The sequence below is a fragment of the Oreochromis aureus genome, linkage group 22, assembly GCF_013358895.1.
Source record: "Oreochromis aureus strain Israel breed Guangdong linkage group 22, ZZ_aureus, whole genome shotgun sequence".
In the NCBI taxonomy this organism is placed as follows: Eukaryota; Metazoa; Chordata; class Actinopteri; order Cichliformes; family Cichlidae; genus Oreochromis; species Oreochromis aureus.
The window spans coordinates 33,138,989-33,156,160 of NC_052962.1; the positions used below are offsets into that span (position 1 = coordinate 33,138,989).

At 38.5% G+C, this 17,172-nt stretch overlaps 1 protein-coding gene across 3 annotated transcripts; it reads right to left on the minus strand.

The window, feature by feature from the left end:
* Positions 1-1,461: 1,461 nt before the first annotated feature.
* LOC120435462 (formyl peptide receptor 2-like) lies at positions 1,462-7,557 on the minus strand. 3 transcript variants are annotated; one of them, XM_039605137.1, is made up of 3 exons: positions 7,054-7,557; positions 6,260-6,404; positions 1,462-3,159 (listed from the first exon to the last, which is right to left on the minus strand). In XM_039605137.1, exons 2-3 carry the CDS (start codon positions 6,395-6,397, stop codon positions 2,344-2,346), a joined length of 954 nt encoding a protein of 317 aa, XP_039461071.1. In that variant the 5' UTR covers positions 6,398-6,404; positions 7,054-7,557; the 3' UTR covers positions 1,462-2,343. The 3 variants fall into 3 exon arrangements, with proteins under 3 accessions (XP_039461071.1, XP_039461073.1, XP_039461070.1); XM_039605139.1 differs by having other exon boundaries at positions 1,462-3,075; positions 6,260-6,419; XM_039605136.1 differs by having other exon boundaries at positions 6,260-6,419.
* Positions 7,558-17,172: the final 9,615 nt, after the last annotated feature.

Genomic DNA, 17,172 nt, shown 5'->3' on the forward strand with positions numbered 1-17,172 from the left:
TCTAATCTCAAGGGATACATTAGCCTGGCGATTAGGGATGGGTATCGAAAACTGCTAAAAAGTTTGGTTATACTTTACGAGAACAGATGACAACAGGGCAACTTGCAATACTTGCAAAGTAGATATTTCATTTAAGGGAGGAAACACTACAAATATGCAAAAGTATTCGCTCGCAAAACACACGATAACCTTAAATGAAAAATGGTGTGTTTTTAATTCCGCTCCGGACTCTTGAATCTCAACCCAGCAGCAGCGGTAACGTTTGCACGTCCTCTCCCATTAATGCGGCAGGTAAATAATCAACTAACAGTGCATATTATGTTAGCGCAATCTGCCTCATCACAAAACCTGCCATTACTGTGCGCTGCATTTAGGTGACCATGATGAGAGAGACAGACAGAGTCTGGCAGTTCTCGCTGCAGTCTACCGTTAGCGTCTCCTTTCAGGCCAGGATAGACGAATGTCACCGAGCAGTGACTACGTTTGTGGTAAAAGGCTTGCACCCATTTGTGAATGTGTTTAATTGTAGGCAGGGGCATTACTGGATATTCTTGTGTAATTGCTACAGAATAATTTGTTATACTTTGTTATTGCTACAGAAGAATATTTATTTTATTATTTTACATTTACAATTTTTTTTCCTGGGGACCCTGTGACACCCCATTGAAGAGCCGTAGGCTGTGGATCTCTTAACATCTCACTGTTGGGTTTGTAAGGCCATGTTACTCCTAAATTTCTATCTTGTTCAAAGAGAAGATATAAAACAAAGTTCTAAGCTAATCGACCTGTGTGTTCTCCTTTAAAAAAAAAAAAAAAGAATCGATAACAGAATCGATAAAGAATCGAATCGTTAAACAGAATCGAAAATGGAATCGGAATCGTGAAAATCTTATCAATACCCATCCCTACTGGCGATACTGTTATAATAAGATACTTTTTATTCCTGAACTCTGCAAGAGTAGCTGTACATGATTATACTGGCCCTTGACGCAGACCTGTATCTACAGGTCTGAGCCGTGTGGGATACCAGAGCACAACACAAAAAAAAGAAAAAAAAGAAAGTGAAAATGCCCACACTCCATGCTCCCAAGAAAAAACGAACGCTGGATTACAGTTTACAACAACCAGTTTTTTTATTAGACTCAAAAGGTAGCAAGCGTCAGGGTGGGCATAGCAAAAACAACAAACAAAACACTCTAGAAATGAAACAGAACTGCCTTACCTATAATGAGAATCCCCAAATGTACTAAAGGAAAACGACTTCCCACCCCTACAGCTACCAGATCAACAAATAAAGGTCTATTTAAGCTATTTACAATATATACAACGCAGCCAAGCTCTTCTCAGCCTAGAAATAAACTGGCTGAGAAGAGCTTGAGGCGACTTTTGTTGTGATTTGGCGCTATATAAATAAAATTGAATTGAATTGAATTGAATTGAATTAGAAACATGTCCACACAGCACACCGGAAGGCCCAGGGCTAAATGCACAGCTCATTGGAAGCAGGAGCTAGGACAGGTCTGGACACGTCCCAATTCATAGCCAGCCTCACTCTTCCACCGGTCTCCACCTGGAACTTACATGTCTATTTTTATTTTTACATTTAACTACTTTTCTGCATGGTTGAATTATATTTTAAGGCATCTGAGGAATAACTAAGTTTAAATAGTGGCAAAGGTAAATGCAATATAACTATGCAAACAACAAAAAAACCCACACAATTCAGCAACATTAGGCAAATACCATCAGCAAAGTCTAAAACTCCAGAAATGGTACCAGGAGGCATTTATGGTGAGATTTATTCCTCAGACCTAAACCTTTGAAGATATTTGACTTCTGCTTTGGCAACAACTTACCAAGGGTTAACAACTTAATTATTCCCGTTTATATATAATTAGGTAATTATAGATAAACAAAAGAAAAAAGAAAAAGGCAAAACCATAATATATAATATGTAAAATATGACGTAATGATTGACTTTCTGGTGTCAATATGAATTTTGCAGGATTATAAACAAATAAACAACAAAGAAATTATCACTGTTCTTAAGACTTGACTTTAAATATAATGATGGTGAAACAGATTTAGCGGAAGGTAGGAGTTCACACACCTCTTTAGTTGAGCTTTTGTTGATAAATCTTTTAATTTGATCGATTATCATTACTCTAGTCTTCCCACCTTTTATGTTTCACTCTGAAATACTGGTTTTGATCATATAATGGAAGCAAAAAATTATTTCGGCATTTCAATATTATATTAATGGTTATGTATAAGGATATGTATCTTTCTGGGGAAAGGTAAAATTTACTCCTTTTCGCCAACTCTCTGTTTTAACCCAGAGCTTTAATCCAAAGAGGGATCAGTTGGCTGAGCCATCTGGCCATCCATATCATCTCCCAGAGCCCTTTTATAAACTCTCATGAGTTTCTGTCTAAACCCCTCCTTGACTTTTAGCCCCATACAGAAATATAACAACGGGTTCACACAGCTGTTAAAGTAAGCAATGCTCTTTGTTATAGAGTACCACTTTTTCACCACTTTGTTTTCATTATACACAATGTCTACTAATAGAAGGCACTGATAAGGTGCCCAGCACAGGAAGAAGGCAATGACCAAACATACTAATATACGAAGGGGCCGAGATTTCCCTGACAGGCGAGTGCGTCGGAGGCCCAGGCCAACCAGGATGTAACAGATGAGAATGACCATAAAGGGAAATATGAAGCTGAATATGAATTGCGTGGAGTAGAGAGCAACTTTGGTGTTTTTGTTTTCCTTTGGCTTCTCCACCCACACCATTTTACACTTAGTTTGGTTGTTGTTGTCCATGTAGATTTTGCGGAAGGTGAAGTAGGGAATGCTGAAGAGGAGCGCTATAATCCAGACACAGACTGCCACCACCCTCGCTGCGAACAGGGTGCGTCGACGCTTCATGAGGATGGGCTGACGGACGCAAAGCACTCGATCCAGACTGATCACAGCCAGCAGGAAGACAGAGCAGAACATGTTGGTGTGTTTGAAGAAACCATGAAACTGGCAGAGAAAGAGACCAAAAGGCCACCGTCCTAACTTCATCTGGATGATGGAGAAGATTCGTGTGAAACAGAAAATCAGATCTGCTATCGCCAGATTCACCAGCCACACATTGTTGACTGCTGGCTGAAGAGGAAGAAGAAACAAAGTGAAATAATATATTATTTACATGAAGCAAGTAACCAGACTTTGATATTATTATCCCCCCAAACAGTCATTATCAATAAACAGAGCAGCATGCATGATGCACACATCTAGTGATCATGTGAATAAGTGGATGTAAAATCTGGTGTCAACTAATATTGTTAATTAGCAATCATGTCACTTTGTGAAATGGTGTGTTTTAGCCCAAACCCAGTTCCCAGAGCACATAAACTTAGTTTGCTCTTGCCGATATAAAAGGAAAATCATAGCACAATAAAAAAAAACTTACTCTAACTCGTGTTATTTTTAGACTTCCAGTGAATTAATACCTCTGTTCAGAAAAGTAAAATAACTTCCAGTGACAAAGCTAATAACCACCTCCCACCACTGCAGGGAAAAATGATATATATGAGAACAACAGTAATTCATAATTGCCATTACGCAGGGTAATGACATGCAAAACATGCACAAAATCACTTAAATAGAACCTACCTGACAAAGTTAAGTAGCCTAAAAGATGTCAGACAGCGTCACATGCCATTATCAAAAGCAGGGGTGTCCAACTCCAGGCCTCAGGGGCAGGTGTGCAGCAGGTTTTAGATGTGTCCTTGATCCAACATAGGTGATTTAATTGGCTAAATGACCTCCTCAACATGTCTTGAAGTTCTCCAGAGGCCTGGTAAGGAACTAATCATTTGATTCATGTGTGTGGACCCAGGGTAATATCTAAAAGATGCAGGACACTGGCACTTGAGGCCGCTAGTTGGACACCCCTGATCTAAAGGAACTCAAGAACAGATGAGAAACAAAGTCACTGACATCTGTCAGCCTGGAATTTGCCTGCTAAACCAAATAAATGCTTGTGCCAAGATCCTGGCAATTTCAAGCACACGTTTTGTCACTATGGGGTTTTTCTTGTAGAATTTTGATGTGAGAAATGACTTTAATCTACTGTGTAATTAGGCTGAAACATGGGGAATTAGGGAACAAGTGAAAGGCTGTAAAAACTTTCCAGATGTATTGTATACTGTACATAAAGAAATGAAGTTTGACTCAAGACTTTTGCTCAATACTATTCATAAGTCTTAGTTACTAACAACCGCTTATGTTAATGATATTGTTTTGTTAAGAACATGGCTTTATTCAGGGTTTTAATTTAGATGTAGTGTGCTGTACTTAGCCATGATATTCACAGTGAAGACTTACAGGGTTTTTATTACTTGCTTCTTTTTTTAAAACAGAGTTTTAAAACTATTTGTACAGCATTTTTAAGCATAAAAATACGATGTTTTCAACTCAATTAAGTGTTTGATAAACTTGTCACTGAGTGTGTTTCCATAAGTACAGTGAGTGCAGAATTATTAGGCAAATGAGTATTTTGTCCACATCATCCTCTTCATACATGTTGTCTTACTCCAAGCTGTATAGGCTCGAAAGCCTACTACCAATTAAGCATATTTGGTGATGTGCATCTCTGTAATGAGAAGGGGTGTGGTCTAATGACATCAACACCCTATATCAGGTGTGCATAATTATTAGGCAACTTCCTTTCCTTTGGCAAAATGGGTCAAAAGAAGGACTTGACAGGCTCAGAAAAGTCAAAAATAGTGAGATATCTTGCAGAGGGATGCAGCAGTCTTAAAATTGCAAAGCTTCTGAAGCGTGATCGTCGAACAATCAAGCGTTTCATTCAAAATAGTCAACAGGGTCGCAAGAAGCGTGTGGAAAAACCAAGGCGCAAAATAACTGCCCATGAACTGAGAAAAGTCAAGCGTGCAGCTGCCAAGATGCCACTTGCCACCAGTTTGGCCATATTTCAGAGCTGCAACATCACTGGAGTGGCCAAAAGCACAAGGTGTGCAATACTCAGAGACATGGCCAAGGTAAGAAAGGCTGAAAGACGACCACCACTGAACAAGACACACAAGCTGAAACGTCAAGACTGGGCCAAGAAATATCTCAAGACTGATTTTTCTAAGGTTTTATGGACTGATGAAATGAGAGTGAGTCTTGATGGGCCCGTGGCTGGATTGGTAAAGGGCAGAGAGCTCCAGTCCCACTCAGACGCCAGCAAGGTGGAGGTGGAGTACTGGTTTGGGCTGGTATCATCAAAGATGAGCTTGTGGGGCCTTTTTGGGTTGAGGATGGAGTCAAGCTCAACTCCCAGTCCTACTGCCAGTTTCTGGAAGACACCTTCTTCAAGCAGTGGTACAGGAAGAAGTCTGCATCCTTCAAGAAAAACATGATTTTCATGCAGGACAATGCTCCATCACACGCGTCCAAGTACTCCACAGCGTGGCTGGCAAGAAAGGGTATAAAAGAAGAAAAACTAATGACATGGCCTCCTTGTTCACCTGATCTGAACCCCATTGAGAACCTGTGGTCCATCATCAAATGTGAGATTTACAAGGAGGGAAAACAGTACACCTCTCTGAACAGTGTCTGGGAGGCTGTGGTTGCTGCTGCACGCAATGTTGATGGTGAACAGATCAAAACACTGACAGAATCCATGGATGGCAGGCTTTTGAGTGTCCTTGCAAAGAAAGGTGGCTATATTGGTCGCTGATTTGTTTTTGTTTTGTTTTTGAATGTCAGAAATGTATATTTGTGAATGTGGAGATGTTATATTGGTTTCACTGGTAAAATAAATAATTGAAATGGGTATATATTTGTTTTTGTTAAGTTGCCTAATAATTATGCACAGTAATAGTCACCTGCACACACAGATATCCCCTAAAATAGCTAAAACTAAAACAAACTAAAACTACTTCCAAAAACATTCAGCTTTGATATTAATGAGTTTTTGGGTTCATTGAGAACATGGTTGTTGTTCAATAATAAAATTATTCTCAAAAATACAACTTGCCTAATAATTCTGCACTCCCTGTATAGTGTTTGACATATTCTTGTTTCTGATTATTAAAGAATTTATTTTATTTTGTTTTATTCATGAACTACTTCTGCCTTTCCTGTGTAATTAAGGAGTTAAAAGCTATGGTATGTAATAAATTATATTTTTCACTGAGACACAGAAGATATTACTGACAAACAAAATGAGGTATTTTAAACACTCTATATTCACCTTAAGTTTGATTCCAGCCATCCAGATCACCACAGCGTTTCCTGTGATGCCGAGCACAACGGTCACTGTGTAGAGGACAAAGTTGATGATGATGTCATCATTATCCTCGTTGGTGGACAGAGATGCATTGGAAGACATTACTTGGCTGGAAAAAAGAGAACTGGAAAGTAAATTCAAAATATTAATAACCATGTAACTCCTGATCCGACACTGAGTACAAAATCATAGGATTTCCTCATATGTCATTCTATAGTATCATACTTCTTGACTAACAAACAAACAAACAAACAGATAATTTACTGAAGCCTAACAGAAGAGGTAAATCTAGGGGTGCAAGTCATCTTAATAGATTATTATCTTAGAAATAATTTCAGGCAAGGCCAAATCAGTTTATATAAGCAAATGTTTTCATGAACTTATTTTTCTGAAATCTGTAAGCTAATGCTGCTAATCTCAAGGGATATATTAGCCTGGTGATACTGTTATAATAAGATACTTTTTATTCTTGAGCTCTGCAAGAGTAGCTGTGCATGATTATACTGGCCCTTGACGCAGACCTGTATCTACAGGTCTGAGCCGTGTGGGATATCAGAGCACAACAAAAAAAAAGAAAAAGAAAAAAAGGAAAGTGAAAATGCCCACACTCCCTGCTCCCAAGGAAAAACAAACGCTGCCACAGGTTTACAGTTTACAACAACCAGGTTTTTATTAAACTCAAAAGGTAGCAAGCGTCAGGGTGGGCATAGCAAAAACAACAAACAAAACACTCTAGAAATGAAACAGAACTGCCTTACCTATAATGGGAATCCCAAAACGTACTAAAAGAAAACGACTTCCCACCCCTACAGCTACCAGATCAACAAAAAAAAGGTCTCTTTAAGCTATTTACAATATATACAACGCAGCCAAGCTCTTCTCAGCCTAGAAACACGTCCACACAGCACACCGGAAGGCCCAGGGCTAAATGCACAACTCATTGGAAGCAGGAGCTAGGACAGGTCTGGACAGGTCCCAATTCATAGCCAGTCTCACTCTTCCACCAGCCTCCACCTGGAACTTACATGTTTATCTATTTTTATTTTTACATTTAACTACTTTTGTGCATGGTTGAATTATATTTTAAGGCATCTGAGGAATAGTTAAGTTTAAACAGTGGCAAAGGTCAATGCAATATAACTATGCAAAATAAAACAAAAAAACAACACAATTCAGCAACATTAGGCAAATACTATCAGCAAAGTCTAAAACTCCAGAAATGATACCAGGTGGCATTTATGGTGAGATTTATTCCTCAGACCTAAACCCAGTCTAGTCACTGCTATGGAGATTATATTTGGTTAAAAAAGTGTTAAAAAGGTTAAGTCGTTGGTCTGATCCATTAAATCTAAAAATCAATTCAGAACATTAGAAATCCACAGAAACCTAGATGAAGATGCTTGTGCAGTTGGTAGCACCGCACATTATTGTTATTGTTTAACATAAAGTATAGGATGTAACCATTAAAACCTGTTACAAGAGATTAAAATTATACTTCTCATGTTAAGCAAATAATGTTCCAACCATGCCCTATCATTAATGATGTACAAAGAATCTATAGTGCAAATGAAAAGAAGACAACAACTCTTCAAAGGAAAAAGCTGTTGTGCACAAAGGTGGTTTCTTCAGTTTAGAGAAGCAAAGCTGCTGCAGTGAAAGGGGAAATAAACATGGCATGACAGTGACCATAAAATGTTCTTCAACCACTTATAGAAACAAAAACAAAGAAAAAAACACACTCATGGATGTTTGTCTACCAACCAGTCAAATTAGAGTTTGCATCCATGTCTGTCCAGACACAACAAATATAATTTAAACCGAAGACTTTGAAGGAATTCAGTATCTGTGTCACAAAAGGTCACAAGTGCTCTTTCTGTTCTTAAGAAATTTGGATTTTTGCAGAACATTTTGACATCACAGTGAAGTTGACATCTGACAATGTTACCATTCCTTTCATAAATTGGTTGTGTGCAGGCGGAACACTGGATTTCGACCCAAAAAGCAGCTATATTCGCTGAATGGGCAAAAAGACGGTACAAAACTAAACTGGAAAATTAATATCTGATAATGCGAAGAGACACACAAGGAAACACAGCCAAGAGGGAGGACACGACACAGAACTGAGGGAGACCCGGACATAAATACACTGAAGGAAAACGAGGGACGTGGGAGCACACGGGGAACACTGATGACACTGATAATGGTAACAAGACAGGGCAGGAGCAAACACAACGTGACGTACACTGACGGGAGACTATCAAAGTAAAACAGGAAGACAGTGACACAGAGACGAGGGGGAGAGAGAACACGGGGAGAGCACAGACCTGGCGGGGTGGGTAAAAACACAAGGAGGGGAAACAAGGCAAAGATGCAAGGGGGAATCTAATAAACTAAACTAAACAGAACAACCTAGGAACCATACAGAAACACAAGAAAACTGAGAACAAGATGATCCAGGACCATGACAATTCCATCATTTTCTCATTTTAATTTCTGTGAAAGAGTATGATAATTCTCATTTCACATTTGAGGTGACTCAGTTCACTTATTGCCTTCCTGACATCAAACCAATTTGAACCTAAATTGAGGGCACACTAACACAAAAACACAATCCCTTTGGTGTATCAGTCATCAGTTGTTATTGAACATGACAACTTAATAGAGGCAAAAATCTATAATTTATATATAGCACTATACTCCGGTACTGAGGGGTAAAATGCCTGAAAATCATCTGGTGAAGCATTTTGTGTGCAATTCTAGCAACATCTAGCTAGCACTACAGAAGAGAAGGGAGCCTAATTTATGAGGGGCCGTACAAGCCAAAATTCATTCTTTCACTCTCACACACATACATTCTTCTTTCACACACGTATATATTTTCACTCTCACATACATACATTTTCATTTATGCATTCCTACATTTTGCTCTCATTTACATGCATTCAATATGCATTTAATCTCACAAATAATATATGTATGTAAGCAGAGAATGCATACATGTCAGAAGAAAATATATGTATGTGAATGAAAGAGTATAGTGGAAACGGAAGGAGTTTAATGGAAACGGAAGGCTGGGTGTCTGTACCGCTGTGATTGGCTGAGAAGCACGCGGGTCACTTTCAAGTGTCTGACAGCATGGAGGGGGAGAAGAAACTCGAGTTCTTCAGCAAGCTATCGGGTGTTAAGAAATATTTTATCATCTCCTGAAACGGTCACATCGTTGTCCTCGCCACTTGATCGAGATGGGACGGGCTCAACTTTTTTTTTACGTGCGCTCAGAATAGTGGCACAAAAATAACGCCACAGTAACCCAGAAAGAGTAATATTTCAAACTCCGCCACTCTGTGCTTCTCTGCCTCGTTTGACTTTTGGACGAAATGGATTCTGGGATATTGCATTTCGTCATTTCGAGCTGATTGGAGACCAGAACAGCCAATCAGATATTTTTGCATCCAAGTCTGTGATTGGCTGGTTTTGTGGCACAAAAATAACGCCATAGGTCACAAAATAAACTTTTAAGATATTTTCATGCGAGAATGGTGCTGTGTAAACTTCAAATATCTGCTTGATTCACCAAGACATCACATATTTCCATAAGTGCTCTAACATTTTCGGAGAGGAGAAATTTATTTTGAGCGAAGAAAAGCTGAATTTGAGCGAACAAAATTCATTGCAGCGTGCAAAAAATGTATTTCAGTGTTTGCTATTATCCATACACACACACACAATAGCAGCCCCTCTCGCTCAGTTTTTGTATTTGCGCTCACGCTCTCAACATTTCTGCCCGCGCATGCTCAACTCTTTAGTGTGTACGCTGTTATATTGTGCCACAAAACCACAATATAACAGATGGTGATTTTTCATTCTTATGTTTGTTTGTTTTGTAATGGTATAAACAATGAAAGGTGGTGGATTAGCCAATTGGTCATGATCAACTCTGGGCTGGACCAATTACAATACATCCGTATTGAGAGGAAAAACAACGCGATTAGTCCGTACTTCAGCTAGAATGAAAAAAGACAAAGCTGGAGTTATTCTGTCTTTACGTTGCACAGCTGCCTCTTCTCCCTCATTCTCTCCCCTCCCTCCCTCTCTCGCCTGTTGCTACTTCAATCATGAAACCGATCAATGATCAGCTGATCGTCTTTCTTGTTTGTTTATCTCCCACTTTGCGCCAGAAGGAGGAAACCAGCGGATGTCGCGCTAAACAACAGCAGCACGTTCAAGCTTGATAAGCTGTTAGAATTTATTTAAAATTAATTTCTAGTATCAGCTGATGTTTGCTGGAGCCAGAGCTGTAAAACTGCTGCTCATGGTATCGGTTTGGAAACATGAAGGTGATACAAATCATGCATATATACCAACAAGACAGTGTACATCACTGTCACAACAGCGTTGTTTTAGTTCAAAGGCTTTATGGTTTTTCCTATAATACCTGGTGGTGTAGTCGGTGATTTTTTGTCAGTTGAGCTTTATATATTATGTTTAACCCGAGTGACCACCCGGTCAGCTGGTGGGTAACTATGGCGTTATTTTTGTGCCACTATTCTGAGCGCACGTAAAAAAAAAAAGTTGAGCCCGTCCCATCTCGATCAAGTGACGAGGACAACGATGTGACCGTTTCAGGAGATGATAAAATATTTCTTAACACCCCGTTAGCTTGCTGAAGAACTCGAGTTTCTTCTCCCCCTCCATGCTGTCAGACACTTGAAAGTGACCGCGCGTGCTTCTCAGCCAATCACAGCGGTACAGACACCCAGCCTTCCGTTTCCATTAAACTCCTTCCGTTTCCACTATACTCTTTCATTCACATACATATATTTTCTTCTGACATGTATGCATTCTCTGCTTACATACATATATTATTTGTGAGATTAAATGCATATTGAATGCATGTAAATGAGAGCAAAATGTAGGAATGCATAAATGAAAATGTATGTATGTGAGAGTGAAAATATATGTGTGTGAGAGTGAAAATATATGTGTGTGAAAGAAGAATGTATGTGTGTGAGAGTGAAAATATATGTGTGTGAAAGAAGAATGTATGTGTGTGAGAGTGAAAATATATGTATGTGAAAGAAGAATGTATGTGTGTGAGAGTGAAAGAATGAAAATATATGTATGTGAGAGTGAAAGAATGAATTTTGGCTTGTACGGCCCCTCATACTAATTGGCAGACATTTTCTAATGCAACATTCCCATTAGCACAACAAAAATCAGCAAACAGACCAAATGTGTCACAAAGCATGTAATTAAGACCTAAGTACAGATACACAGGAGACAGATGGAGTGAACAAAAGCTGAGCCATTTATTCACACTGATGTAGAAAACGTCAAAATCAGGCAAAGGCACACAGGCATACACAACCTGAAACACATAAGGGAAGTTACTGAGACAACGGCTCAGGGGAAAAAGAATTAATATTTAGTGAGCATTCTCCTGATTTTTTCTACCTCTTGGAGAAATTATGACCACATAATTTCCTCTGGGATTAAGTTTATAGATAAATGTAATGTGCTTTTTTCAGCATTACATTTATTTGTACTAAATTGCATGCCACAAGTATTAGTAAATCACCCATCTGATACATTCAGATTTTATCCATGTCGAAGGGAAACTCTTGCAAACACATATGCCATGATGCCAGAATTAAAGGTACTTCAGTTATCTGTATGCCATAAAAAGAAAAAAAACCCCATCAAAATACAATTCTCTTTTCTTCCTGTGCACTGGGGGAACAACCAGGAAATTTCAGTATGTGTTCGAGAAAAGGAAAATGTTGCAGTGGTATAGTGATTCAGCTTTTCAGGAGTGGAGATATGAATATTACTTTCATTTTTAATGCACTTAAGGATAAAAATGCAATGGTAAAGTGCAAACAGCATCCAGTACAGAAACAACCACATTATACTGCTAACAAAACCTCAGCTCTTTGCCAGGATCTTTACAGACAGCATACTAACGCAAAGCTAGCCAAGAACCAAGAGTGATGATAACGCAGTGATGAGCAGTCGGGCTGCAGCCTCCGTGTATGTTCTTGTTTTTAAAGTAGAATCACTGTGAAAATCACTTTGAATTGTCTTTAGGCCAGTTGTCATCTTTACTTTGTGTTGTTGGATTTGTGGTCATATGTAAACACTAAAAGAAAGATCCTATTTGTGTCCTCATTAGTATTTGTGTTGCTTTGCGTGACTGTACCCTCATGTTTATATTGTTAACTTATGAGACAGTGCACTGTAAAATGTAATTCTAGCTGTTTGTTATTTCAACATATTATTCTATATCAGTTTGACGATAGATGACTGAAGTTGTTGTTATAACATAGAATTACAAGTTAAAAACGTCCCAATTACACCAAAAAAAGCTAACTTGAAAACTCATGTCCAGCTAAATCAGCAACTTATGTGAACTTGACAATGTGGGTAAGTTGAGCACAGCAGGATTCAAAACTGCCTCACGTGACTGCTACCGAGGTGCATCATGGGGAATTGGCGGTTAACGACATGCTCACTTTACTTGGACGTTTTCTAATCGTCTTCTTTGGAATATGCTTTCAAGGTGAGTAACATTGGTTATAACTATAAGGAAAGAGAGCTACAAAAGTTGGAACATGTTTTGAATCTATGGCATGATGTGTGTTTTCTCTTTACCGAAATGTTTGCTTTAGCTAATGTAACTTTAGCCGACAAGGTCCAGCTTGTATGTCATGACCAAACTTGACCTAATAAACTGACACATGGCCTTTTTTATGGGTTTAATGTGGCACTGACCAAATCACAAGTATTGTGCCGCTAGCTTTAAGGTTATGCACTCAACCACTGTTGCGATATTAGCAAGCTAACTCGGCTAATTAATAAAGCTTATTTCATATTGTCTCTGTACTTGTAAATTTCTTTCAAGTTCACAGGCTGTTGTATTTTGGTGGAAGTTCATTTTGGCAATATTTCCAGTAACTGACTGGGTTCAAAAAGAACTTTTGGCAGGACTCCGATGCTTGTTGTCATCTGTTTACCCCTATGTAATCACTTTGTTGTTATTAACTGCTGCGTGCTAAGCTGCAAGAGTGCACTGAGGACTGAGACAAAATATGGTCTACAAACCAGCATTATATTAGTTTTTATCAGATAGTCCTCCAGTGTGTTTATTTTTTGCTTTAATTCTATTGTGCAGTTATTTGTTACCCTGAAATGCTTTATGCTTAACAACAGCTCACTATTTTGACTTATTTTTGAACTCTTGTGATCAGTATGACTAGTTTGTGTGAGTTTCCATACTAAACGAGCTGTAGTGATAAAATAATTGGCATCAGAGACACTGATTTTTGGCATGGTATACTGCAGAAGGTTTTTTTTTTTTTTTTGCATAATTTACCTTTTAATTAAACTGCATTCTCTGTATTGTAACAAAACTAACATTGTTTATATGTCAGAAAATTAGCAAACATGAATAAATGGCGAAAACAATATAATTATAACATATATTTTTATTTTACTTATTTTAGGTCTGTGAAGCCAAACTTGATGCTCGGGATTTATTTTTGTCAGTGGAGTCAAATGGTAAGTTACAATTTGTGCATTTTGTCATACTGGAAACACCTCAGATTATATTGTAATTTAATAGCTCTGTAGAACAAATGATATAAAGATTGTAGTGTCAGGGTACTTCTTAAGAAGTAATATGGCACTATTGATGATCACATGCAGGTGGCATAAACTAAATATTCAGACGTGTTACCAACAAATGATTCATTAACAAAAGCAATGGAGCAGACTGTTTAGGTTCTTGTGGTTGTAATAACATCCATAACTGCAAGTTTGTCATTAATTTATTTTCACAGGTCTAGATGATCATGTCTGACTTTGTCATTTAAATGAGGTGGACTTGCAAACTTTGCGCTCTTTGGGGTAAATTGCTGTCCACTACATATACACAGAATGTGCACAGTATTTCAGATCTAAAAAGGGAGTATGTAATGGACTTGCTGGCTTTAATGTAAAAAGCCTGTTGTGTAACTTTAATGAGGCAGTTGGACTAAAACAGTATTGCTCATCAAGGTAAACATCTGAGGAATAAGGAAATTGTTACTTGTCCTTTTACTTAGTGTTCTTTTAATCGCACGTTTACTAAAGTTTTACATCACATAAGTCATTTTCACAATCATTCTACTTTAAAAGATTTCGAGACAGAGCTTATTGTTCTCTGAACTTCCTTGTTTGCTGAACGGCAGGTAAAGTGCATCTTTTGTTTGTTTGCTTTTGTGTGTTTGTGTTTTCTCTAATGGGCCTCAGATGACTGTTTGCTTAAATTTGGGTCTCAAAGAATCTTTTTTAATTCTGCCTGTACTCTCCACCCCTCTTCTTCTATTGCTCAGGTTGAAGCAGAATTTGCCCGTCTTACATCTGTTGACCTGAAAGGGTTCCTTTTTGCTGTGCTTGACCATTATGGAGAGGTTCGTGGAGCTGTACAAAATCAAGAGCAGCATAGGAGGGCTAACTAGGCTCATAAAATGCTTCAGAGATGATGTAAGTGTTCAACTGCGAAATCTAATCCTTTGTTTAAGTTTTAGGTTATCCAGTTCAACTGATGAACTCATTGAAAGAAAGCTGATAAGTAAAGTCTGTCATCATATTTCACAACTGGACATTTAGTGTGGTAACTTTTACAGAATCTGTGTATATTGGTGGTAGGTTGGATATCATATTCTACTTGAATGTCCTGATAAGCCTGATTCAAAACCTCCAATGATAATCATATATTGATGGAATTATGTATCAAAAGCTGTGAATTTGGAGCTGTCTACATGCTTCATAAACACTGTTTAAAAAGTGTTTTTGTTTTCTTTTGACTTCTTTGACCAGAGCCCTACACAAAGGAAGAGGACAGAGGACCTCATTTTCTAAAGGAAGATCCTCACACACTTTCAAGACTGTGAAGGTTAGCATTGTTTCTTTTAGTAAATTTAATAATGACAGCACCACAGTGGATTTTAATGAAACATGTGGCATCTATGAAACAATAGATGCCACATGATAACATGTGTACTTTTTCCTCACCAAATGTATTATTACAAGATCTTTGACACTGGATTTGGTCTGGGTTTCAGAGTAACTAACTGGCAAGCTAGCATTGATATTATTAGTGTCTTGTGTTTATTCATGTCTTCACCAGGGTCTTTGACATTTCGCTGCTGTACTGTTCACTTCAGCTTTACGTTTGATTTCTCACATTGTATATTGTAATGGCAGAGATATTAGGATATTTAAGGGGCTGCAGTGGCTGCTACAGCTGTGGGGGGCAATACTTTGGTGAAATGTCCTGGACCCTGGAAAAGAGACTGTGTAGACTGGGTAAGCAATTAAAGGTTACTGGCCGAGAGTCATTGGGCAGCTGGGTAAAGGTGGATGTTGATATTCAGTGCCAATTATGCAACCTGTTCAGCCACGTCTATATGCTCTTTTTCATGCTGTTAATATAGGGGAAAAATAAACTTTAATCAATAAACTGATTAAAGAAGCATTGTCTATGGAGCCATAATCTGATCCTGTAGTGTAGCTGCAGTTTGCACATTTCATGTATTCTCAGCCAGATTTGGTTTAGAGCACAGCCAATATTTAGCAGAAGTAGATTTAAATTCACACACTGGTGATGGCAAGCTACATTGTAGCCACAGCCACCCTGGGGCGCACTGACAGAGGCGAGGCTGCCGGACACTGGCACCACCGGGCCCTCTGACCACCACCAGTAGGCAACAGGTGAAGTGTCTTGCCCAAGGACACAACGACTGAAACTGTCGGAGCCAGGGGCTCGAACCGCAACCTTCCGATTATAAGACTAACTGTCAACTCTTGAGTCACGATTCAGTCATCCACCCATGTGTGTGAATGACTGAATGTGTAAAGCGCTTTGGAGTCCTTAGGGGACTAGTAAAGCGCTATACAAATACAGGCCATTTACCATTTAAATTGAAAATTTTGTTTGAATTCTGCAATTGAAGACATGCTCAGTTATTTATGAACATGGTCTTTGTTTAAAGCAAGAAATGGATTTGTAACATGGGGTGCATATCTCATTCTGAAAAACTTTAACAACTAATAAGTGTTACCCAACGCCAATCACCATCATCCAAGGCATCAGTATGGCTCTTCTTTGGAAAGACATGAATTCTTAAGCACAAGGGATATTGTGTAATTGTAATTGTGTAATTTTTTTTTTTTTTTTTGTGTCTTTGAACCCTTTTATAGCCGACAGGTATTGAAGACACGTTTTCTAAGAGGATGAAAGTTGGCATTGCGATGGTGAAAGAAGAAGACATCATCGATGTGTTGGTCGTCCTTGAGGCGGCAGTAATCCTGTTCTAATCTGAGGGATGTCTCAGTGCCATTTCCATGCTGATGGGCCTTCTTTTTGCCCTCAACATAGACTATCCAAAGGAACTTAAGGACATCTTTGAAGTCATTCAGAACATCCTAATGAACATTGGTGGAAGGCAGTGCATCTCACTAGTGCATGGTCTAAGAAACAGACTCTTGCAGAAAGCCATGCAGAACTGTAATTGTATGCTCCTTAGTGTTAAGGACAGTTTTTATTTTACTGTTTGTTTTTTTATTCTTGCAAGTTCTCATTCTCACTTTTGTATGTCACTAAATGACTACACTTTACATTCCAGATTAGACAATTACTCATTTGTTCATGGTTTAAGAAACTTATGTGAACAACAATATAATGCTGGACTTTGCAGATGCTTATCTCATGCAAGTCAGTAGTTTTTCCTTTGTTTTGCAATTGAGCAGACTCAAACTAATGTTTCTGAAATATCCATCTTATCAAATGTTTCAGAAGCATGCGCTCATTTTCAGAGATATTGGTTCTGTGGAAT

Coding starts and splice junctions, on each gene's coding strand:
- LOC120435462 (XM_039605137.1), bottom strand. CDS start 6,397: ATGTCTTCCAATGCATCTCTGTCCACCAACGAGGATAATGATGACATC. Junction 3,160..6,259: donor TGGCTGGAATCAAACTTAAG/GTGAATATAGAG, acceptor CTTCCTCTTCAG/CCAGCAGTCAACAATGTGTG.